This window comes from Pelodiscus sinensis, chromosome 19 (assembly GCF_049634645.1).
Source record: "Pelodiscus sinensis isolate JC-2024 chromosome 19, ASM4963464v1, whole genome shotgun sequence".
Taxonomy (NCBI): Eukaryota; Metazoa; Chordata; order Testudines; family Trionychidae; genus Pelodiscus; species Pelodiscus sinensis.
Window position 1 is genome coordinate 3,017,468 of NC_134729.1, and position 23,384 is coordinate 3,040,851.

Sequence of the window (23,384 nt, forward strand, 5' to 3'; positions counted from 1 at the left end):
GTCGCACGAGCCCCTCTGCTCTCGTCCCTTGCGCGGTGCTTGGCTTGCTGTGCACGGGAGGGCACCCCCCTGTTCTTCCATACAGGCTTACGGGGCCTAGAGCCTTGAGTCTGAGCAGCGGGCGTGGAGGCGGAGGGAGGCACTTCTGGGCCTGGCTTTGACAGCCTCGCCGCGGGCGCTGGCTTGAATCCGGAAGGGTCTCGTGCTAAGCTCCCAGTAAGCCCCGGGCAGGGGGAGATACCTCACCCCAAGCCCTGAAGCTGCCCCCAGCCGGGGGAGGGGGTCCTCCCCGCTGACCCCCGCAGGGAGCTGCCGCAGCGGGGGGAAGGGCCCCTGCCTCGGCCAGGGCAGCTCGCTGCTGGGGCCGGTGGGGAAGTGGCCAGCACAGCAGGGTGTGACGGCGCGTTGGGGGTTCCCCGTCTCCTGCACCCCGAAATGGCACAAACAGACTGCACCAGCCAGTGGAATTGAGGGTGGTTTATTGCTCCTCCAGCACAGCGCAGCACAGATGTAATCTGGTTACAGGAACTGGGCTAGGATGCCTCAGGCCCCCTTGAGATGGGGGAGACTGGGCCCCTAAACTCCAGCCCCTTCCCCTAGGCTCTCCTCCATGCTCTTCCACAGTCTAACTAAATTCCCTTGCAGCCCTGCCCCCGCAGTCAGGGCAGCATTCCACCTTCCTTTGTTCCTCTCCATGGGGGGTGTCTGGCCACTGGTTCAACCAGTTTGGCCTTATCTCTGCCTAGCCAGGTTTTCCCTGCTGGGTCTTGCTCCAGACAGCAGGGGTCACCACAGCCCAGCAATTACCCCCACTACGTCACAGTTCTCCCCCCTCCGAGAGCGAACTGAGCAGGGTCACTCCGCTCGTGACCTAGGGAAGTTCGGGTCCTCTGCGTGGGAACCCGCCCCGGGGACATGGGTGCTCCCCTTGACTCAGGCCGGCCGTGGCAAGGCCCCACATGAGCTGGCTTCCCTCTGTCCACTCGCTGCCCCGCTCCAGGGCGACTGGCGCAGGCCTGTCCTCGGGGGTCACACCCACCCTTCCGCTGGCCTTGATCTCTGGCCAGGGTCTCTCGGGCCGGGGCCATGAGCCCAGCGAGCCTTCTCTGGACAACCAGGGCGGCTTCCACCCCCGAAGCTCCATCCAGGGAGGTCTTCCCCTCCCATAACTCTCTCAGCAAGCCCAGAGGGTCTATCTGGGGTAGAGACCCCCAAGCCGCTTTCCTCCTGTCTTGGGCCTTCCCGCCCCTCTGGCAGGAGTCACAGGACCGGCAGTACCGCTGCACGGCTGTAAAGATTCCTGGCCAATAGAAGTGCTGGAGCAGCTTCAGCCGGGTGCTCCGGATCCCCCGGTGGCCCCCAACGGGGACATCGTGGGCCAAATACAGCAGCTTGAGGCGATACTTTCGGGGGGCGACCAGCTGCCGCTGGACACCCCATGCCCTCGCCTTCCTGGGGGGGAGCCACTCACGGAACAGGAGCCCACGCTCCCGCAGGAATCTCTCCTGGCCACCTCTCCCCCGGGGCTGAGCTGCATGGAGGCCAGCCTGGTCCCTCAGCCTCTGCAAGGAGGGGTCTGCCTGCACCTCAGCCTGGAATTCAGCTGCTGAGGCAGGGATCGGGATCTGTCCCCCACCTCTGCCTAGGTCCGGAGTCCCAGCCTGGCTGGACCCCGTGTCCACTGGGATGGGACCCTGAGGACGCTGCCAGGAGTCCTTCCCTGGACCCACGTTGTCGGCCCCCCGCTGGCTCTGGCTCCGGGTAGGGACTAGAGCCCGCTGGGATCCATGGGGCCACTCCTCTAGGTCATTCCCCATCAGCACCTCGGTGGGCAAGTGCGGGTGCACCCCCACTTCCTTGAGGCCCTCCTTGGCCCCCCATTTCAGATGCACCCTGGCTACAGGCACCTTAAACGGGGACCCGTCTATGCCCTTCAGGGTCAGCTGCGCGTGGGGTAGTATCCGCTCCTGGGCCACTATGTCGGATCGGGCCAGAGTCACCTCCGCCCCCGTGTCCCAGAAGCCCGTCACCTTCCTACCATCCACCTCCAGGGGTATGAGGCACTCGCTCCGCAGGGGCCGCCCTGCCCCCACCCGGTACACGGAGAAATCCGCCTCCTGAGAATCAGACCTCCCAGGGGAGGTGCACTGAGCATCCTTCCCCTCTCTCTGAGCTGAGGTTTGCCTGCCAGCCCCTGCCTCTGGGGCAGCCTGCCCTTCCTCCCGCCCCAGCCAGTTAACCCTGGAAAGTCCCCGGTCCCGGGACCTGGTGCACTGAGCCCTCTTGTGGCCTTTTTGCCCACAGCGCTGGCAAGTTAGGCTTTGGGCTGTCTCTGTCCAGGCCCTGGCTGGTTCTCTGGGGCGCAGACGACCTGTTCCTTGGTCTCGCCCCGTAGTTGACTCCCTCCGTCGCTCAGCCGAGATCCGGTCTCTGCGCGGTTCCCTTTCTCTCCGGGACTCCCGTTCACACCCGGACCGGCTCTCCGTGAACTCATCCGCCAGCCTCCCGGCCTCCTGGGGGTTCTCTGGTCTCCGGTCCTTGAGCCACAGCCTCAGTTTGGGTGGGCACGCTTCATAGAACTGCTCCATCATGACCAGCTTGAGCAGCTCCTCTGCGGTCTGGGCTCCGACTCCAGACACCCACTTGCGGCAGTATTGCGCCAGGCGGGAGGCCAGATCCACATAGGTCTCCCGTGGCCCTTTCTGTACCCCCCGGAACTTCTTCCTGTACATCTCGGGGGTCAGCCCGAACTTGTGCAGCAGGGCCTCCTTGACTCGGTTGTAATCCCCGGGCTGTAGGTCCTCCAGCTGACTGAGCACTCCGGCCGCCTCCTGGCTCAGTGCGGGGATGAGCTCCTGCAGCCAGTCAGCTGGGGGAACCCGTTGCAGTCCACAGGCCCTCTCAAAGGCACTGAGGAACCCGTCTATGTCACCCATGTCCTTCAATTGGGCCACCACGGGCCTCTCCAAGCATCTGGCAGTCCTGGGACCCTGGGGCCCATCCGCACTTGGCGCAGCCGGTGCCCCGCCGGTTCTCCGCTCTGCCATGGCCAGCTCATGCTGCCGCTGCCTCTCTCGATCTTGGCGATCCCTTTCTCGGTCCTGGCGGTCCCTCTCTCGGTCCTCTACTTCCAATTCCTTGATCCGCAGCTGGATCTCCAGCCGCCGCAGCTCTGCTTGGCTGGCCCCTGCCCTAGATGGGCTGCAGCTTGCAGGCCTCCTGGGGGAAGCTGTCTCATCTCTCCTGTGGGTTCCAGCGCTCCTCCCCCTCTCTGAGCCTGACACACTCTCAGGGGGGGTCTGGCTGCTTCCCCTGGGGACAAGATCCTGGCCCTGTGGCTGGTCGTTCTCTTCTAGCTGAGCAATCAGCTGGGCCTTGGTTGCTTTCTGCACAGGCAAGCCCCTCTCTCTGCACAGCCCCACCAGCTCTGCCTTCAAGAGTCGGGCGTAGGCCATCTGCCCGCTGGGCCCCTCGGTGCAGACTCACCAGTCTAGTGCTGCAGCGCCCCACGATTCCCAGGAACCGCTTCGCTCTGTCTCCAGCACGCCTGGCTCCAGGGCTCTTGCTTCTACTGCGCCTTGTCGCTCGCCGCTGGAAGCTTCATCCACGGGGTGCCGTGGATCCCACTTCTGACACCAGTGTGACGGCGCGTTGGGGGTTCCCCGTCTCCTGCACCCCGAAATGGCACAAACAGACTGCACCAGCCAGTGGAATTGAGGGTGGTTTATTGCTCCTCCAGCACAGCGCAGCACAGATGTAATCTGGTTACAGGAACTGGGCTAGGATGCCTCAGGCCCCCTTGAGATGGGGGAGACTGGGCCCCTAAACTCCAGCCCCTTCCCCTAGGCTCTCCTCCATGCTCTTCCACAGTCTAACTAAATTCCCTTGCAGCCCTGCCCCCGCAGTCAGGGCAGCATTCCACCTTCCTTTGTTCCTCTCCATGGGGGGTGTCTGGCCACTGGTTCAACCAGTTTGGCCTTATCTCTGCCTAGCCAGGTTTTCCCTGCTGGGTCTTGCTCCAGACAGCAGGGGTCACCACAGCCCAGCAATTACCCCCACTACGTCACACAGGGTCAGCTCCTGGGTGGGGGGGCCACGGGGCACCACACACCGTGGAGCCTCAATGCCCCTCCACCCTCCAGGAGCCAGACCTGGGTGCAGCGTGGTGTGCTAGGACAGGCAGGCGCCAGGCAGTGCATTCGCACCGCTGACCACTAGCCACCCAAGTAAGCCCGAGCCCCAACCCCCTGCTGCACCCTGAGCCACCTCCTGCACCCCAAGCCCCTCATCTCCAGCCCCACCCACACCCCCAGGGCAGAGCTGGACCTGCTCCTGCACTCTCACCCCAGCCCAGAGCCCCTCTCCAAATCTAGAGCCCCTTTTTGCATCCCAAACTCTGCATCCTGGGCCGACCCCCTCCTGTATTCCGAATCCCTCGGCCCCGCTCCCACCCCTGCATCCCAGGCCTGAGCTCCCTCCCTCACTCAGAACCCCTTGACCCCACTCCCACCATGTGAATCGTGTTCTGTGCACCAGTCTGAAGGTGACGTGTCGCACGTCCCCTCCCCTTTGGGGCACAAGGCAAAATTCATTCCGCTTGTGGGGGGGGATTCAGGGAACAGTGCGTGGTCTGATGGCAGCAGTCCCCATGAGAGGTGGGACTCCGCTGGGCCGCACGCGGGAGCTGTGATTTCCAGCTCCGGTCGAGGTACCTGCACTGGCGTTGGCCAAACAAGCGCTCTGAAAATGGCAGGGTGGCCATGCCTGGTTGGACTAGCCGAGTCCCTGCCCCAGACCGTAGGCAGGTGGCCGGTGCGCTGCCGCTGGCCTGCTGGTTTTAGCACGCTAGTTTGCTCAGAGCTGGAGTGGGTGTCGCGGAGCTGGAGATTTTATGTCCCCCAGCCCCTGGTGCACCCTTAGGAGGGGGTGAGTTTTCCAGGCCTGGGGCCTCTCTCTGTCCGGTCAGTGGATCCCAAGCAGAGCGTCTCCCGCTGGCAGCAGCGTCTGGGGCAGAGACCTTGCTGGGTTACGAGAGCACGGGGCAGAGCCCAGGTGTGGTATCGGGGTCAGTCGGCCACGTCGCCTTCCCGGTCCCTACACTCGGGGGGCGGGGCACGAGCGTGTAACCAGCCGAGTTCTGCTTGTCACTCTAGATCAGAATCCCGTTGCAGGATGGGCGGCGGAGCAAGTCGATAGAAGAGCGAGAAGAGGAGTACCAGAGGGTCAGAGAGCGGATCTTCGCGCGAGAGGTAAGCCGAGCTCCTGCCAGCGCCACCCCCGTCTCGCGGCTGAGGCTACTTTCTGGGGAGCCCCTCCGCCACCCGCCCAGCTGCCCCTCTTGCCCCATCCGTTTCTTGGGGCGGGGCACCTGCCACGGGTTGGCCGTTTCGCTGCCCTGGCATTCCCGAGTGAGGCTGGAAACGGGCGAGAGGTTTGCAAGCGTCTGGTGATTCTGTGGGCCCCACCTGGGACGCATGCATCTCAGATCCCTTCTGGGAACATGGCAGCTCAGGCTGGGGATCCCGCATCAGGTGTTGAAGGCCCGTTCCCAAGGTAGCCATGCCGAGCTAGGAGTGCTGCCCGAGGGGAGAGTGGGGGCGTGTCGCCTTCTTCAGTCAGCGCCCGGCTCCATCTGAAGCTGCTCAGGAATTGTGCTCCCTGGAGGCAGCTGGGGGAGGTTGCAGGGGGGAAGTGGGACCGGTGTTCCCCCTAAGCTTTTCCATCCACGTGCGGAATAAGTTTTCTTTCTGTGCGCTGAGGCGGGTGCCAATGTGCACCACCAATAGAAACAGAAAACCTGGCTGTGGGCGCTCCACTAATCAGCCCAAGCGCCCTACTCCCAAGAAGCCCGGGGGGAGGGCAGTGGGGCGGGATTCCAGCACTGCGACAAATGGGGCAGGGGGTGGGAGGGGAGCAGATGTAGTTGGATGCTAATCTGCCTCTGGGCTGGTTACTAGCCAGTCTGCTCACCCGCTGCATGCAGCAGCATGGCTCTACCTGCCACCTCCCCCACCCCGTGGAGGCGGCCCGGAGCAGCTGGGAGCTGCCATGCTTCTGGGAAGGGGAGAGTCAGGATACAGCCCCCTTGGGAGCTCGTCAGTGCTCCTGCCGGCAGCCCCGGGCAGTGGCTGTCTAGTGACCGTCGGAAGACGCCCCCGCAGGTGGGGGACGCCTGACCGGAGTGTAGGAAATCGATTGAACCTGCGGCATGCCTCGATCCGAGCCACAGGCTGAACTGGGGCAGCACTGCTGGGCGGGAGCCATGGGAGTGCTTCCTATGAAAGAGCTGCTGTGTTTGGAGTTATTGGAGCAGGCCTAGAGCTCATCAGATTCTCTTCTGTGTCTGACGGCGATTGAGTCCCTAGAGCCAGGTTACGGAGCAGGGCCAGGAACGCCTGATTCTCAGCACTGGGCAGGGGCGTGGGCTAAGCTCTGTGAAGTGTTGGGACGTCTCAGGGTGGAAGGAGCGTTACAAGGCACCTGATGCTCCGGGATAAGAACCTAGCCCGAAGAGCAAAGTGGCAGTGCAGTGGCTTGGAGAGCCGTGCCGTCGACACCCGTAAAGGAACTCACGAGCGGGCCGCTGCCCCATCTCTGAGCCCAGCCCGGCCTTTGAGATCTAGCCCCGTCCCCTTGTTTGTAACCAGCCAATACTGCTGCCTTCTCAGTTATTTTCCCTTTTCTTTCCCTGCCGCCAGACTGCTCAGAACGGATACCTGAACGACTGCAGGTGAGTACCATTCAACACGCTTCGCGGCCGCGCCGGTAGCTCGCTCAGGGCGGACACGCTACCCCTGTAACCTGCTTTTCTCTGATGTTAACCAACAGACTCGCCAAGGAAGGCTTTTCCTCTAGCTCTCACAAACGGAGGCAGATTTTTAGGTACCTCTGTGTGGTTTCTGGCGTACGTTCCGCAGAGTGAGCCCCCCATGCATGGCTGTTTGTGGAGTCCTTGTCGTATCTTTTGCAACATCCGGGGTTGTTTTGCCTCTCAAACGAAATTGCTGCAGCGGCGTTTTTGCTGATTCATTTAGAACAAGGGGCGGAGGGTCGGGGAGGGAAAGAGGGGGGCGCAAAAGATGGTGGGATCAATGCCCCGGTCTCACCTGCATCCTGAGGACGATCAGTCCCAGCTGTCTAAGCAGTGATGGAATTAGCCTCTCCTTGCACATGCATCTGTGTGGAGTCCTGGCGCGCGGGGTTCGGACGGCTGGGTCCTGGCGGTGCAGATTCCCCCGGTGTTGCTGCAGAAAGCCCAGGGGATCGGCTTAGGCGGCATTTTCTGGTCGCAGGCGTTTCCTTCTGATGAAAGGTGCCAGATTCAGGGCCCCGGAGTAAGGGCTCTGTGCAAGGCAGAGCAGGCAGGCTAGGCCGGGGCTCTGGCTGCTTGGTGCACCGTGGGGTCTGGTCCCTGCTTTTTACGGGGGTGGTGAGGGACCCAGGAATGGTTGGGAGCTGCTGGCCTAGGCAAACGGAAGGAGGAGGAAGCCTCTAGTCGGCATTCACGCGCTTGCCTGCCTGCGGGGGTGAGCCCGGCTTGGGGCAGCGCTGGCCCACAGCATTTTGGCAGCTGAGGCAGGGAGCTCAAATGACGCCCCCTCACTTGGGCCAGAACTTTGCGAGGTCTCAGTTCTGCCTCCGTCCTGTTCCGCTCCCCTCAGGGGACTGCTCCGCTACCCACACAGGCACCAGCAGCAGACAGCGTTCTACACTCGGGGTCCTCGTGGAGCCCCCCACGGTCGGGCACCTGAGGCAGCCGCCTCAGTGCGCCTCACGGTAGGGCTGGCTCTGGCTGTAGGAGTGGGGGATGAAGTGTGAGGACTATGGACCTAGAGCCTCAGTCTGTGGGGAGCTGGGCTCGTGGGGTTTCCGTTGCCCCCTTGTCATTCAGTGCCCGGCTCCGTCTTGCTCCCCGCCACCAGACTGCCGGGCTCAGGCTCCGGAGCCCAGCCCGCTGGCCGGGGGCATTGGGCCGCCCTGCCGACACCTGCTCAGAGAAACAACCAGCTGCTTGGGATTCCTCTTTATCCCCTCCCCCCCTCGCTGCGTTTCCTGTAGCCTCGGCTTCCCAGCCCAGTGCCCCTGGCCCCAGCGTCCAGGGAGGGGCTGGACCCTCGGGGGCTCCTTATGTGCCTGGCTCCAGGGAACCCCGCTTCCCGGGCTGCGTGCGCCTCGGAGCGTTCTCTCCGGGCGGCTGAGTGGCCAGCGGCTGCCAGGAGCAGTGCCGGTGAACGCGCCGGGCGCGGCCTGAGCACCAGCCATGCAGCGGAGGGAACGCGGGTACCGGGGCATTCGCAGTGGTCAGTCTGGATCCAGCCCACCTGCAGGGCTGGACGGTGCAGGGCTGGGTGGCTGGTGGGTTTTCTCACCCAGCCAAAGGAATCGGGAGTTCAGCAGAGGATCAGTTAGAGACGGAGTCTCAGTCTCTCCCCCGCCCCATCCGACTGGAGGGTGAGAGATACCAATGGGGGTCTTGGGAGCTTGTCCAGCCACTTCCCTGGCTGTTAGGGGCCCTTCAGCATCGCTGTTCAAAACAGAGCCATGCTCCATCCCCAGGAGCTCGTCAGGCGAGGGCCACGGGGGCGGGAGGGGAAGCTGGGTGTGGTGTCCTGAAGCTCCCTGGCCTGTGCTTTGCTGATTTGCCCCCCAAGGTGCTGTGGCTCGTCGGTGTGTGTCCGTCCCCCCCCCCGCTATCGGTGTCGAGCTCCCATTCGCACCCCTGGGTTGCGGGCAGTGTGCGTTGGGAGCCCGCCGAGCTAACACGCCCGCCTGGGGAGCAGCCGCAGCTCGAGGGGCCCGATCAGCTGGAGCCCTAACCCCCAAGCAAGCCCCGCCTCTCCCCTGGTGCGCCCCCCTGGGAGCTGACATCCTCTTGGCCTCCCCCAGGTCCCTCTTTCCCTCTCCCAGCCCGGGGGCAGAGGTGATGCCTGGCGTTGGGCTGATGGTGCGTTCGGGGCCAGCCCGCAGAGCCTGCCACTGGCAGGAGGCCGTTACTGGCCGGTCCCCAGGCGTCTCTGCTGGTCCCGCTATCCCATGGCTTCCCCAGGCCCCGCGTCATGGAGGCCCTTCCTGTGGGACAGGCGGCTGGGCACGGGTCCCCCGGAGTCCAGCAGCCTGCCTGGTACTGGGCGGAACAAGTCTCTCCCACACCTGCCACTGTTTAGTGGACTCCTGACGCCCCGCCCAGCCCTGGGCTCAGCCGGGGGCCGGGAACGCAGCCTGGGCTGGCCAGCAGGTTGGCAGGGGCGTGGCTGGCGTCGACACTAAACAACGAAATTCTGTTGTGGCTCAAGGCCCCGGCCTGTGCCCGGAGCAGAGCTGCAGGCCAGGGGCCTGGTTCCCTGGGACCCTCGGGCACTGCCCACTGCTGCGGAGTGACGGGGGAGCAGGCCTGGGGCTCTAGACCAGCCTCTGCCTCAGAAGGGAAGGGCCCGAGAGCTCGACCGTTCGCGTGTCTGCCCTGCAGCTTGAGGCCGGCTAGCGGGGCTTGGGCTGGCCAGCCACGTGCAGAGCCTGCATCCCCACGGCTCTTCTCCGCCTGCCGGGCCCGGAGGCTGGCGCTCAGCTGTGCTGCGGGTGTCCCTTGGAACGCCCTGTGTGGGGCGGGCATTAACCTGGCCCATGGATCTTCGGCCAGTTCTGCAGCCGGAGCCGGCCCGGTCCTGCTCCCAGCGCAGCTCGACTCGGGGCAGCAGAACTGGACACGTCCAGTGAGGTTTGTCGGCGGGTCAATGGGCTCCGGGGCGCTAGGCCCCAGCAGCCGGGCGAGAGGGGCCATGGAGGAAGCCCCAGGGACTCCAGCTGCCCCGTGCCCCACATTTCCCTTCCTGCCGCTGGCCAGCCACGCTCCACAGCTCTCTGCAGCCCCGCGCTCGCTGCCGGGAGAGGCCGTGTGACCGCTGTGTCTCTGCAGGGGGAACCGAGACGGGCTGAACCGGGCCTCGGGCAGCCGCCAGAGCAGCACGGAGAGCGAGCTGAAGTCGCTGGAGCCCCGGCCGTGGAGCAGCACCGACTCGGACAGCTCCATCCGCAACCTGCGGCCGCCCGTCACCAAAGCCAGCAGCTTCAGCGGCATCTCCATCCTCACGCGCGGGGACAGCATCGGCAGCAGCAAAGGCAGCAGCGGCAGCAGGACAGCCAGGCCAGGTACCACTTGGCCAGAGCCGGGCCCCGGGCCCCCGGCTCAGAGCTCCGCTCGATACGAGGCCAGGAGGAGCCGGCCCCATTTCAGGAGCTAGACCTGAGCTGCTGCCTGGCTCCATCTCGACTGGGCCTGTGGACTAAGCCCCACATGAGCAGCCTCAGAGTGAGTTGCTTGCAGGGGGCTTGACGCAGGCAGACGCACATTGGCCGGTTTATCAGCGGCTCCTTCAGGAAGCCCCATGGGGGCTTAACTCCCCACGGGGCAGCTACCAGATGCTGGAGACCTTATTTAACCGGTCCCCCGGGGGGGGCTGGAATTCATGCCTTCCTGGCCCAGCAGCGTGTGTGTTCCCTGCTGTGCCGCGCGCCCGCCCCGTGGCACTAGGCCTTGCCCTCCGCGGGCTCTGGCTGCTGGAAGGGCGCTTGCCCCACAAGGCAGCCCGTCCTGCGCTTTCCTACCTCCCTGGGGAAGGAGCCAGTGGTCAGCCGCTCTCAGGCTTAGCCTAACAGCAGGGCCGGCTGTTGCCAGTCCTTAGCGAGCCACCGAACACAGGCTGGACACGCGGCACAGGGGGTAGAAGTGGGAGGCCCGTTGCCGCGGGACAGCGAAGATGCACAACGGATTTCACCCCAGGTGGCTTGGCGAACGGTCCCAAGCCGGGGGGGGGGTGCGTGCTGGGGAAGAGCTCCCCGGGGGAGCTGCTAGGGCTCAGACTGGCTCCTTGGGAGGGGCAACGAGGCAGGAGCCGTGGGCTGTATTTGCGGGGTCCCCAGGCGTTGTCAGCGGGGGAGCCTGCAGTGTCATGGTCACTGGCGCGGTGGCGGTAGCCGCGTGGCACGTCACGGCACCTCGCCGGCAGAACGCCGCCCTGCCCCCTCGCTCTGACCCGCCCCCAAGCGCGAGTCTGCGAAACGCCGACGAGCGCGGTTCAGGGCGGTCCATTTGCGACTCGTTTGGCTCCCTTGCGAGACTTGGGTCTAGCAAAGGATTGACCTGCGCAGCCACCTCTGGGGCTAGGTTTGCAAACGGTGGGAGCCCAGCTCTTGGGAATGTCCAGCCCCACCTCTGTAACGGCCAGCCCGGTCCGGGGTCCGACCTGGCTCTTCCGGAACGCGGGGAGCGGCGCCTTCTCTCCTGCTGCTCCTTCCGGGTCGGGGTAGGGTGCAGCCGCTGAGCGTTGGCTGGCCAATGAGAGCCCCTCTTCTGTTTGCGCTGAAAAGTAGCGTGCAGGTGAGGAAACCCGCATTCCCCGCCCCGCTATCGACAGACCCATGGGGCGCCTGGGCCGGTGCAGGGGTCTGCACGTTTCCTGCGTTTTAAATCAGGAGAATGTGGAGAAGGGTTATGAATCTCACCAGCCCTATCCCTGCCACACGCCCCACCTCTCCCGCTGCTTCCTGCTGAGCCCCCCTGCGTTAGCCTGGCTCTCCTCCGCCTCCTCTCTTGAGCGTTCCCGCCGATTGCCCAGTATTGGCTGCTTCATGTGCAAAGGCGATTGGCTCCCGGCGGCCCCCGTTTGCTGCGGCCCCTCTCTGGCCCAGTGCCTGAGCGCAAGCCCCCCGGGCGTGCGCGGAAGTTTTTATTCCACCAAACGAGCGCCTCACATGGCCGCTTCTGCAGTGCCCCCTTTGTGCTGGGCCGTCGAGAACTGCAGCCGGCAGAACCTGCTCCCATTCCCCCTGGTCCTCCCCCTGGCTAAGCAGGCGTGGAGTTAAAGACCTTGCTCCTGGCAGGAGAGCCTGGGAATTGAACAAGCATTTGTTCCCCCAGATGCCCCAGGGCCATGCACTGTGCGAGCCCGACCCTGCTGCGCTTGGGCTTTTTGAACAGCCACACTGGGTCAGACCAACGGCCCCCCTAGCCCAGGGTCCTGTCTGCCCACAGTGGCCATCTCCAGATGCCCCAGAGGGAGGGAACACACCAGGGAATCCTCATGTGATCCCTCCCGTCACCCATTTCCAGACACAGAGGCTAGGGACACCATTCCTGCCCAGCCTGGCTAATAGCCATGGATGGATCTAACCTCCATGAATCTATTTAGCTCTCTTGTGAGCCCTGTTAAAGTCCTGGTCTTCACCACATCCCCTGGCAAGGAGTTCCACAGGTTGACAGTGCACTGAGTGAAGAAAAACTTCCTTCTGTTTGTTTTAAACCTGCTGCCTATTAATTTCATTGGATAACTTACTTCAGCTTTGACAAATACTGCTTTAAAACCCCAAAGCAAAAGTTAAATGGTGTTCTTTTTGAAATAAATCTGTTTACAGAGTAACTTCCTGCTGTTGTATTTAGAGTTTGATCCAAAGCCAGTTGAAGTCAATTGATTCCCACTCGATTGAGTGGGCTTTGGATCTGGCTAATTCGCGAACAGGCCACAGGGGGCTGGAAAGCCCCGCTCTTTAACGTGCCTCGTTAGTGCGGCGTTTGAGCACAAGGAGATGGCAGTGAGGGCGTGTCCACGCAGGGTCCACCTCCTCTGCCCTCCAGGGGAGATGGCAGTGTGGGCCATGCCCGGGTATGCGTGCAGGGCCCTGGCGGGGCTGCGTGTGGCCGCTGGGGGTAGCGAGCTAGTGTCTGAGAGCTCGCTCCAGCGTGCCCATGGGCTGTAGCGGCACCTCCTACTCGTGGAGAGCGGGAGCCAGGAGCCCTCGTGGTTCCCCACCAAGCAGCGAGTGACCCGGTCGAACAAGCAAGCTGCAAACTAGTGCTGGCCGAGACGCCGGAGACCCCTTAGGCGGGGCCGCGATCCAGGGGCCCATTGGGGCCAGCAGCCTCCTCGGGGCAGGCAGGCCCCAGTGTCTGTGCAGCTGAATGAGCCTGGGAGCAGCTGGGGGTGGGTGGGGAACCGGCGGGTCCGGCTGCCACCCACTGACTCTGCCTCTTGTCTCCCGGGAAGGTCTGTCGCTCGCTGCCCCCGAAGCAGGCAGCCCGGTCTCCTCGGCCCAGCCTGGGCGAGGCACCTTCTTGCCCTGCTCCATGCAGCCGCAGCCGCAGCACCAAGCTCTTCCGCCCACTGCCCAGCAGCAGCCTGCCATGAGCAACCACCTGATCTCTCCGGTGAGTCACCGGCTCCAGCCTCCTGCTTCCAGATGGGTTGGGGGGGACCCCGCTGCCCTGCCACCTGCACGTGTCTGAGCTTGGCGCTGGCTAACGACGCCTCTGCCCTGGGCTCGGCGGAGCGGCCCACGGCTTTGCCTGCTAAAGGGATTTAGGTGTCCAAATCCCATTGGCATTCAGGTGGTCGGGCCTCCAAAGCCCCTGGGCTCCTCTGGAGGGAGGTGAGCCATGCATCCTGGTTATCGGGGCAGGGCTGCAGTGCCCCCTGGGGCCAGCGAGGGGTTACTGCAGTGTGCTGCCCAGCTCCAGGGCCCGCTGGGGAGCGTGCTGTCAGGTCTGTGGGCACCTGTCCTCGTGGCCGGGAGCGTTCGCCCCAGCGGTTCCAGCTGCCTGTGGGTGTAGGGCTCTGCCTCGCATGGAGCAGCGCCCCCAGGCCTCGCAGGGTTGCTCTGCCACCGTGACTTTCCCGTTGGCCGTGCCGAGGCCTGGTCCCGCCTGCAGACGTCACCCGAGGAGGGTGAGTGGAGCTCGTGTCCTGAGCTGTGTCTGCCACGTGCGGTCAGAGCCCTCGATGCTCCGTGCCCAGGAGAGGCAGAGCCAAGGCCGCGGGGAGAGTCAGGCCATCGAGTCAGTGCTGGGAGCTGGGGTTGGAGCCGGGCGCTCCTGGCTCTCAGCAGTGGGCTCCGACATGGCTCTCGGGAAGCGCTGCACATGACCCCCCGCAATCCGGAGCCCTTCCCCTGCCATGGGGGGAGCTGGGAGTCCCCGGGGGAAATTTTCCCTTCTCCTTAGCGTGAGCGCTTCCTTCCCTGGGAGCCCCGGACAGCCCTGCTCTGCTGGCCCCTCCTGAGACCAGGCCATGAGACTGGCAGGGTTAAGCAGCTCGGCGGTGGGGCCAGGGAGCCCGGCAGCTGTTGCTTGTCCTCCGGCCAGGCTGCTTGTGCTGACACCTCTTAGCTCTTCTGTGCAAATCTCCCGGGCCTTGAAACAGCAAAGGCCGTGCCGTGCCCAGCCTGCCCACGCGGCCGCCTGCCTGTGCCTCAGCTGGGCACCCAGCGCTGCCCGCTTCCTCGTCCCCGCCGCTCAGGGTAGGGGCTCCCTCCCCCGCCTCCGAGAATCGCCCTGACGCTCAGCTCAGCCTGGGCAACTGGACGTGAACCGAAGCAGCCTCGTGCGCCGGCTCCCGGTTCCCCTGCGTGCTCGGCCCTGCAGCGTCCCGGAGGGCTGCTTGTCTGAACTCTCCCGTCCCGCGATCCCAGCTGCAGCCGAGGGAGCAGGAGGCCTGAGCTTGAGTCCTGGGGGCAGAGTTCCGTCTCCCATGTTTCCAAAGGCCCGGGTTCATTCTCCGTCTGGCGCGAGCCCAGGAGTGCTGGGTGTGGACATGTGGCCCTTTGGAAAGCATCTGCGTTTGCTCCTCCATCCTCGGAGTCTGCGGGAACCGTGTCCTCGCGGTTCCCCTGGGCTGCCTGCGGGTGCCGGTGTCTGCTCCCCTGGCCTGTGGGGGTGTCTGACGCCCGCCTGTCTGGAGGTCTCTGGGGATCCCTTCCAAGGCTTGTTCCCCCACGGGGAGAGTTTGCAAAGTGTCCCTCAATAGCAGAGCCCCCCAGGGGGCGCGGGGCCTGTCCTCTCCTCCGCAGACGGTGTCCTGCGCAGCTCCACGCTGGAAACTGGACCAGGGCCCCGGGGTTTGTGGGATGCTCCATGTTTGGATGGGGCCCTCTCCGGTAACCGCCATGCTCCTCCCTGGCTGGTTCAGCCTGCAGCGTCTGCTGAGAAACCCTGCGGCCATGGCTGCAGGAAGTGCATTTCGCCAGCCGCTGTCCCCGGGATCTGCCCTGGATGGGGCAGCTAGGAGTGGGAGGGTCCTGCGAGCGCCAGCGTAGACCGGCCGTAGTCAGAGGCAGCGTTCCCCCCGCTAGTTACGCTCTACAACGGCCCCGCCCCAGCTTCCGAGCCGGTGGAAGCCACGTGCTGGGCTGTGGCGGGAGGGAACCCGCCGGAAGCTGCTTGGAGCGCACGGCTAGGAAGCGGCCAGCTGCACATGGAGGCTGAGATGAGGCGAAGGTTTCTGACCCTCCGTCCGGGACCCGCACTGGCGTCCAGGCAGCTTGGTCAGTCTGCGGAGCCGCCCCTGCTGGCCGCCAGGATCTCCCAGGCCAGTCGGGCGCTAGCCGGGAGGGCTGCGCGTTCCCCCAGAGAACTTCCCCCGGCCTCTGCCTGGTGGCTCTCGCCCATGTGCTCAGGCGGTGACTCGGGCCAGATGTGGGGTTGAGAAGGAACCCCCACTCCCCCCCCCCCATCACAGTGGCGGGGGCCCTGGGGCGTCGCCTTCCGGCAGCGTGGGGCCTGGGTCGCTCGCAGGGATCAGCGGGGGAGTCTCTGTAACCTGAACGTCAGTACCTCAGCCGGAGGTCGGGGGTGGTTACGGGACGGGGGAGGGGGAGGTTCTGTGGCCTGCAGTGGGGCAGGTCAGACTAGCTGGCCACGACGGCCCTTCTGTCCGTAGTGTGTGTGTGTCCGAGAACCGGGGCACTGCCAAACTGGACGCCACGGCGAGGGGCCCCGGCCAGGCCTGCTCCTAGCCCCGGTGTAACATGCGCAGCAGCCGTTTGCCATCCCCCCAAAACACAGTCTGCAGTGCAGTCCCAGCATGCACAGGGCTGAGCAGTGGAGCAAAGCACCATGGGATACCCACAGAGCCCTAGCCATGTAGACGTGCTGATCCAGATTGACTCTGAAAGGCTGACTGTGTGTGCAGCCAGCTGCTCACCCCCTCCGTGTGCATGCAGCCCCTCGGCGGAGCAGTGACCCGGGAGAGATCCCAGCTGCGGGGCAGAGCGCCCGCCGGGAGGCTTGCATTGCTCGGGGGGGTGCACTTCCGCCGGGGGGAGGAGACTAGAGGGAGGCCGTGTGGCGGGCTCCCTGCCTGGCCTTGCCCTGTTCCGGGGAGAGCGGCAGCGTGCGGGGAGATGGGCGTTGGCCCCCAGCGAGGGCAGCTTAGCAGAGGCCAGGCAGGGCAGTGGCAGCCACCGCTCCAGCTCGCCAGCGCGGCGGGTGGTGCCAGGCGGGAGCCGAGCTGTCTGGGCTCCAGGGCGCAGCTGAGTGGCAGGTGGCAGCTGCGGCTTGGAGTGGCGGGGCTGCGTTGCTCCAGCCCCTCCCGCAACTGGCCCCGATTGGCTGCTCCACCCGGGGAACTGGAGCGCGGCGGGAGTTTGCCGGAGCCGCGGGGGGTTGGCAAGGGCTTTGGAGGCACCGTGCCGCCGAGTCTTGCTGTGCCATCCAAAGCCTCAGCTCCCGGAGCCCTGGGATCGTGGGCGCCTCTGGGCCCTGAAAAGTGGGGAACCAGGCGGTGAATGGGCAGCACCCGGCCCCCCTGGGGGCTGAAGTCTCATGAGCTGTCAGCGGAGTGGAAGTGTAATGCAGCCAGCGGTGAGACAAACCGGCCCCAGGCCCCGGCGCCATCGGGCAGCAGAACAGCCCCCGAAAGGCACCAGTGCTGGGGAGCTGGCAGGGGGTGACAGGAGAGTGGGGACCCTGCCCTGCAGCACGCCCAGAGGGGTGCAGTCTCTGGAGGAGCAGAAGGCGGTACAGTTTGCCCCCTCCCCGTCTTCCCAGCCCCCCGCAGAGACAGGCTTTCCCAGCTCCTGGAGCCTCCGGAAAACACCGTCGCTCCCTGCAGCCCCGCCTCAGCGCCCATCTGTGTGTCTGCAGCGAGCGCGATAACTAACCTTGCCCTTCCTTCTTTCTCCCCCCCATCCTCTCTTCTCTCCCCTTCGCTGCTCTCAGCCCGTCCCAGCTCTGCAGCCTGTTCAGTACTCTCCAAGCTCCTGTCCCCAGGTCCTCCTGCCCGTCTCTCCACCCCAGCAGTACAACATGGTATAACCCGTTTCCTGTGCTCGCCCGTGTCTGTCCCGTGTGTGCCGTGTCTGTGTCGTGCCAGCTTCGCTAACCCCGCCTCTCCGGGAGGGGCTCCCGTTAAACGTGCCGTGCTGCACAGCGCATGCTGCGCCGGCTCGCCCCTCGGAGCGCTCACAGGGCGTGCTAGGCAGGGCAGAGCATCGTGGGGGGCCAAGCCGTGCTCCCTCCGCAGCAGCGACGAAAGAGGGGAGGGGCTGCCCCCGCGTTTGGGGCTGGCTTTGCAGATGCCTGGGGTCTGGATTCCCACGCAGCCGGCAGGTGCTGCCCGTTAGCCTCCGGGCTGCGCAAGGAGCATCAGCTCCGTGTCCGATCGCTCCGGCCCCGGCCCCTGTGGTCTTTGTGGGCATCCGGAGGCAGCGTTCGGGGCTGTGAGCAGCGGTGGCCGGCTGGGCGAGCTGCCCTAGTCTGGAGGGGCAGTGACTGCCGAGGTGAAGCGGGGGAGGAGTCCCAAGGGGAGGGCAGACCCCGAGGCTGTAAGAACTGGGGCGATATGGCTGCTGGCCCAGTCTGCTCCCCGGTACCTGTTATTTAGTGACCCCCTCTCGCTCTCAGCACCTCCACTGTCCCAGCCCCTGAGCCAGGCTGGAGGACCGTCCGCAGAGGCGCACACACGCTCTCCCCAGGTGCCCGGCTCAGGGCAGGGCACGTCTCCCACAGCAGCTCGGAGTGGCGGAGAAGGGGGGAGCTTCCTGTGCTCGCCGTGCCGTGGCTCAGACACCATTGCTCATGTTCTGTTCTTCTCTCTCCACCCGCAGGCCGACGAGCTCAGCACCCCCTTCGGGCAGATCAGCCTCAGCCGGCAGGGCTCCACGGAAGCTCCGGACCCGTCCTCGGCCCTGTTCCAGCCGCCCCTCCTCTCCCAGCACCCTCAGCAGACGGGATTCATCATGGCGTCCCCAGGACAGCCCATCACTGCCTCCAACTACTCCACCTCGGGGCACACGGCCCCTGCGCAGCAAGTCCTGCCGCCCCAGGGCTACCTGCAGCCCCCCCAGCAAGTAAGCACGGCCTGGGCGAGGGAGGCCGGGGTGCAGCATTGGAGTGAGCGGGGGGCAGCCCCCAGGCGGAGCCTCTGGCCCCAGTTGGAACTCGGCCCGCGGCCTCTGCGCTGGCTGTCGGGCGCAGCAGTGACTGAGGAGCGGGGCTGCAGGGCCCTGCTTGTCTGCACGGGAAGGCTCTTGCTCAGGGCTGGGCCGAGGGCTGGCTCCTCCCCAGCAGAGACTTTTGCCAGGAGGGCTCGGTTCCCTCGCATGGCTCCCCAGCTCTGAGGCCTCCCAAGCAGAGCCCAGGCCTTCCTCCGCTGGCTGGGGGCGTGTCCTTCCGCAAGGGCTCTGCACGGAACTGGAAGAGCCCAGCAAATTCTGCCGGCCACCTGGCACCGCCCCTCAGGCTGACAGGTACCGGCCATGCCCTAAAGAGCCGTCCGGAAGAATTTGCAGGGGCACCAAAGTCCAGCAGAGGAAGGTCGAGCCTGAGCCAGCCCCTGGGAAGGGAAGCCAGGCCCAGGAACACGCTTCCCAGCGGTGGGAATTAGCCATCGGAGCGGCTCAGCGAGAGTCGAGGCCACGGGCGGCTCTGGCACTAGCAGCTTTGTCTGGATCCCTGGGGGCGTTTCTCACCGCACAGCTGGGGGGGTCCCAGGGCCCGGTCAGGAGGCGAGACCGGCCGAGCACAGGGCTCCTTGTGGCGTCTCGGGGGAGCGTAAGAAAACCCAGTGGCCGGCGGCAGTTGGTTCTCCTGCGCTCCGGCCCGGGGCGGGGCGGGGCCGTGTGTCACCCCCAGAGACGGCTGCAGGCCGAGTGGGGTGAAGGGATCCCCGCGTCCAGATCAGAGAGCAGCCCAGGTACCCCTGGGCTCTTTAACCTCGCGGAGAAGGTGGGACACGAGCAATGGCTGATGGGCGATGCCCAGCCTGCCCTGGCTGGCAGCGAGCCCAGGTGTGCAGCAGGGCGGGCGCTGAACCCTTGGAAACAAGGGCCGGGGGGAGCCGCGTCCTCTGCCCCAGGTGGCTCCAGACCCAGCCAGGCTGGGAGCCGCGTTGCTCCAGCACGTTGCGGAGGTGAGCGGCTGACGTGCTGGCCGGGGAGCTCTGTGCCGACGTCCAACAGCCCGTCCAGCCGTCCGCTCCAGGGACCTCTGAGGACACAGTGTCAGGCCCCCGTCCTGCGGCTGGGCGGTTCCCCCGCGGCCCCACCCTGATGGCATTAGGTGGGGGCTGGGGTTCCTCCCAGGGACCGTTATCCTCCTGAGACCAGGCTGCTCTGCGAGCTGCGGGCCAGAGACCAATAGCCATCTGCCCCGCCCCACCCCGGGCAGTGTGAGTCCCGCTGGATCCAAGCCTCCAGCCTGATCCAGGAACTGCTGTGATGGGTGGAGGGGGCTGGGCTGGGGCGGGGCTCCATCTCTCGTGTCGCTCGGAGCAGCCCAACTTATCCACAGACTCGCTTTGTTCCCCTAGATTCAGGTTTCGTACTACCCGCCCGGGCAGTATCCAAACTCCAGCCAGCAATACCGACCTCTCAGTCACCCGGTGGCCTACAGCCCCCAGCGCAATCAGCCGCTCCCCCAGCCTTCACAGCAGCCTGGTAAGGGGCACGGGCAGCCAGCGGGCTGGGGAGGGCAGGGGGTCTGTGACGGCGCATCGGGGGCCCCCGACCCTGCACCCCCGCCTGCAGCCAGACGTGACCCTCCGCCGGCCAGGAGTCGAAGGGCTTATTGCTTCTCAGAGACACCGTGCAGCACAGGAGCCAGGGCAGACCGCCTAGTCCTCTTGGGGGGAAGGGGCTTCGCCCCCTTCCTTGGTATAAAGCACCCTCCCTCCGCCTAGCACAGCGGAGACGGACTCAACTCCCAGCAGCTGGTCCCTAGGCTCCAGGCAGCCACGCCCCTGGCTTTGTTCAGATACCTCCACCTAGCCTACAAGGACCATCCCCCCCGGGCCCTGCACAGAGACCAGCACAACGCAGCAACCAGTGACTGCCCAGCCAGAGTCCATCCAGGCCACGAGCGGAAAGCGACACAGGGTCTGAGGCCTGCTGCTGCTTTGGGGAGCAGCTTCCCCCCGACCGCAGAGGGATAGTCTGGGCCCAGGGACCCACCTCCGGAGCCGCTGGGAGCCCCGCGCCGCGGTGACGCTTAACTCGCCGTACCTGGCGTTGGCAATACCTGGTTCTCCCCTGGGGTTGACGTGCTTCAGCCTGGGGAGCCACAGGCCAAGAAGCACTGGGCCCCCCGCCACGCCCCATGATGGGTGGCTCCGGCCCTTCCCACCCTCCTCGGGCTGGTCCTCTCCTGAGCCCAGGAAAGAACGTTGAACCCCGCTTGCCAAGGCATGAGAAGAGCACCGAAAATGGGACCATGTCCACCCTCCCCAATAGCCTGTGGGACTCTCTGCCACCAGATGGGGGCTCAGCAGAGGATTGGGTGTTTATTCGGTAAAAGGTTGCCATGACACAACCGCCTTGTCAAACCTCGCCTGTGTGCGGGCGCAGCTCCGCTGGGGGAGGCAGAGCGACCAGGGGAGTCCGGTTCTGTTCCCTGCTCCTCCCTGCAGCTGGGTGACAAGTCGCACCCTGCCTGGGCCCTCACTTTCCCCACCTGTGAAATGGGAAGGATAATACTGACCCCCCCCTCCCCCCCATCCAGGGCATGGACGTCCGCCGGTGGAAAGGGCTCCACAGCAGCCGGGGATTTTCCCACGCCTCAGGGGGCGAGGTCGGAACTTCCCGGGGAAGTGTGGGGGGGTAGAAATGGTGCCGGTCGTAGGGTCTGCACCCGTCAGGTGGTTTCTGGTCTGCAGAGCCTGGCTGCAGCCTGGGCACCAGGTCTGGGGCAGGGACCCGAAGCGCAGCCTTGTGCTGCCCCGGAGCCCGGCGCTGACCCCCTCCCCTGTCCTGCAGCAGGGTTACAGCCAATGATGTCCAACCAGCAGCAGACGTACCAGGGCATGATGGGAGTCCAGCCGTCCCAGACCCCCGGCCTCCTCAACAATCAGAGGAGCAACATGGGGAGCCAGATGCAAAGCATGCTGGGAGTGCAGCAGTCCCAGACCCCCAGCCTGCTCAGCAATCAGAGAGGCAACATGGGAAACCAGATGCAAGGCCTGATGGTCCAGTACACGGCCCTGCCGTCGTACCAGGTGGGGAACAGGGTGTGCCGAAGAGGCATGGCGGAACTGCGGGGCAACGCCAGCCCAGCTGGGGGGAGCTGCTGTAGGCTGCCCGCGGGCGAGGGGTCTCCCCCAGCGCTCCACGTGGCACTGCTAGAGCCTGGCCCACGGGCGAGGGGTCTCCCCCGGCGCTCCACGTGGCACTGCTAGAGCCTGGCCCGCGGGCGAGGGGTCTCCCCCGGCGCTCCACGTGGCACTGCAAGAGCCTGGCCCGCGGGCGAGGGGTCTCCCCCGGCGCTCCACGTGGCACTGCAAGAGCCTGGCCCGCGGGCGAGGGGTCTCCCCCGGCGCTCCACGTGGCACTGCAAGAGCCTGGCCCGCGGGCGAGGGGTCTCCCCCGGCGCTCCACGTGGCACTGCAAGAGCCTGGCCCGCGGGCGAGGGGTCTCCCCCGGCGCTCCACGTGGCACTGCAAGAGCCTGGCCCGCGGGCGAGGGGTCTCCCCCGGCGCTCCACGTGGCACTGCTAGAGCCTGGCCCGCGGGCGAGGGGTCTCCCCCGGCGCTCCACGTGGCACTGCAAGAGCCTGGCCCGCGGGCGAGGGGTCTCCCCCGGCGCTCCACGTGGCACTGCTAGAGCCTGGCCCGCGGGCGAGGGGTCTCCCCCGGCGCTCCACGTGGCACTGCTAGAGCCTGGCCCGCGGGCGAGGGGTCTCCCCCGGCGCTCCACGTGGCACTGCAAGAGCCTGGCCCGCGGGCGAGGGGTCTCCCCCGGCGCTCCACGTGGCACTGCAAGAGCCTGGCCCGCGGGCGAGGGGTCTCCCCCGGCGCTCCACGTGGCACTGCAAGAGCCTGGCCCGCGGGCGAGGGGTCTCCCCCGGTGCTCCACGTGGCGCTGCAAGAGCCTGGCCCGTGGGCGAGGGGTCTCCCCCGGCGCTCCACGTGGCGCTGCAAGAGCCTGGCCCGCGGGCGAGGGGTCTCCCCCGGCACTCCACGTGGCACTGCAAGAGCCTGGCCCGCGGGCGAGGGGTCTCCCCCGGCGCTCCACGTGGCACTGCTAGAGCCTGGCCCGCGGGCGAGGGGTCTCCCCCGGCGCTCCACGTGGCACTGCTAGAGCCTGGCCCGCGGGCGAGGGGTCTCCCCCGGCGCTCCACGTGGCACTGCAAGAGCCTGGCCCGCGGGCGAGGGGTCTCCCCCGGCGCTCCACATGGCACTGCAAGAGCCTGGCCCGCGGGCGAGGGGTCTCCCCCGGCGCTCCACGTGGCACTGCTAGAGCCTGGCCCACGGGCGAGGGGTCTCCCCCGGCGCTCCACGTGGCACTGCTAGAGCCTGGCCCACGGGCGAGGGGTCTCCCCCGGCGCTCCACGTGGCACTGCTAGAGCCTGGCCCACGGGCGAGGGGTCTCCCCCGGCGCTCCACGTGGCGCTGCAAGAGCCTGGCCCGCGGGCGAGAGGTCTCCCCCAGCGCTCCACGTGGCACTGCGAGAGCCTGGCCCGCGGGCGAGGGGTCTCCCCCAGCGCTCCACGTGGCACTGCGAGAGCCTGGCCCGCGGGCGAGGGGTCTCCCCCAGCGCTCCACGTGGCACTGCGAGAGCCTGGCCCGCGGGCGAGGGGTCTCCCCCGGCGCTCCACGTGGCACTGCAAGAGCCTGGCCCGCGGGCGAGGGGTCTCTCCCGGCACTCCACCTGGCACTGCTAGAGCCTGGCCCGCGGGCGAGGGGTCTCCCCAGGGGTCTCTCCCGGCGCTCCCAGGTGGCACTGCTAGAGCCTGGCCCGTGGGCGAGGGGTCTCCCCCAGCGCTCCACGTGGCACTGCAAGAGCCTGGCCCGCGGGCGAGGGGTCTCCCCAGGGGTCTCCCCCAGCGCTCCACGTGGCACTGCAAGAGCCTGGCCCGCGGGCGAGGGGTCTCCCCAGGGGTCTCCCCCAGCGCTCCACCTGGCACTGCAAGAGCCTGGCCCGCGGGCGAGGGGTCTCCCCCAGCGCTCCACGTGGCACTGCAAGAGCCTGGCCCGCGGGCGAGGGGTCTCCCCAGGGGTCTCCCCCGGCGCTCCACGTGGCACTGCTAGAGCCTGGCCCGCGGGCGAGGGGTCTCCCCAGGGGTCTCCCCCGGCGCTCCCACGTGGCACTGCAAGAGCCAGGCCTGCGTGAGCCCTGACAGCTGAGCG

The 23,384-nt window shown here is 66.3% G+C and overlaps 1 protein-coding gene across 13 annotated transcripts in view; it reads left to right on the top strand.

The window, feature by feature from the left end:
• The window catches only part of R3HDM2 (R3H domain containing 2), a 112,097-nt gene that overhangs the window by 80,532 nt on the left and 8,181 nt on the right, over positions 1-23,384 (top strand). For 5 of the 13 annotated variants that reach the window (XM_075901793.1, XM_075901799.1, XM_075901796.1 and 2 more), the window contains 9 exons: positions 5,154-5,249; positions 6,699-6,730; positions 6,829-6,882; positions 9,914-10,146; positions 13,038-13,198; positions 16,985-17,074; positions 17,872-18,114; positions 19,575-19,701; positions 21,016-21,254. In XM_075901793.1, coding sequence (XP_075757908.1) covers positions 5,154-5,249; positions 6,699-6,730; positions 6,829-6,882; positions 9,914-10,146; positions 13,038-13,198; positions 16,985-17,074; positions 17,872-18,114; positions 19,575-19,701; positions 21,016-21,254 — 1,275 coding nt within the window. The remainder of the gene's footprint in view (positions 1-5,153; positions 5,250-6,698; positions 6,731-6,828; positions 6,883-9,913; positions 10,147-13,037; positions 13,199-16,984; positions 17,075-17,871; positions 18,115-19,574; positions 19,702-21,015; positions 21,255-23,384) is intronic. The other 8 variants (XM_075901807.1, XM_075901804.1, XM_075901798.1 and 5 more) reach the window with 7 other exon arrangements.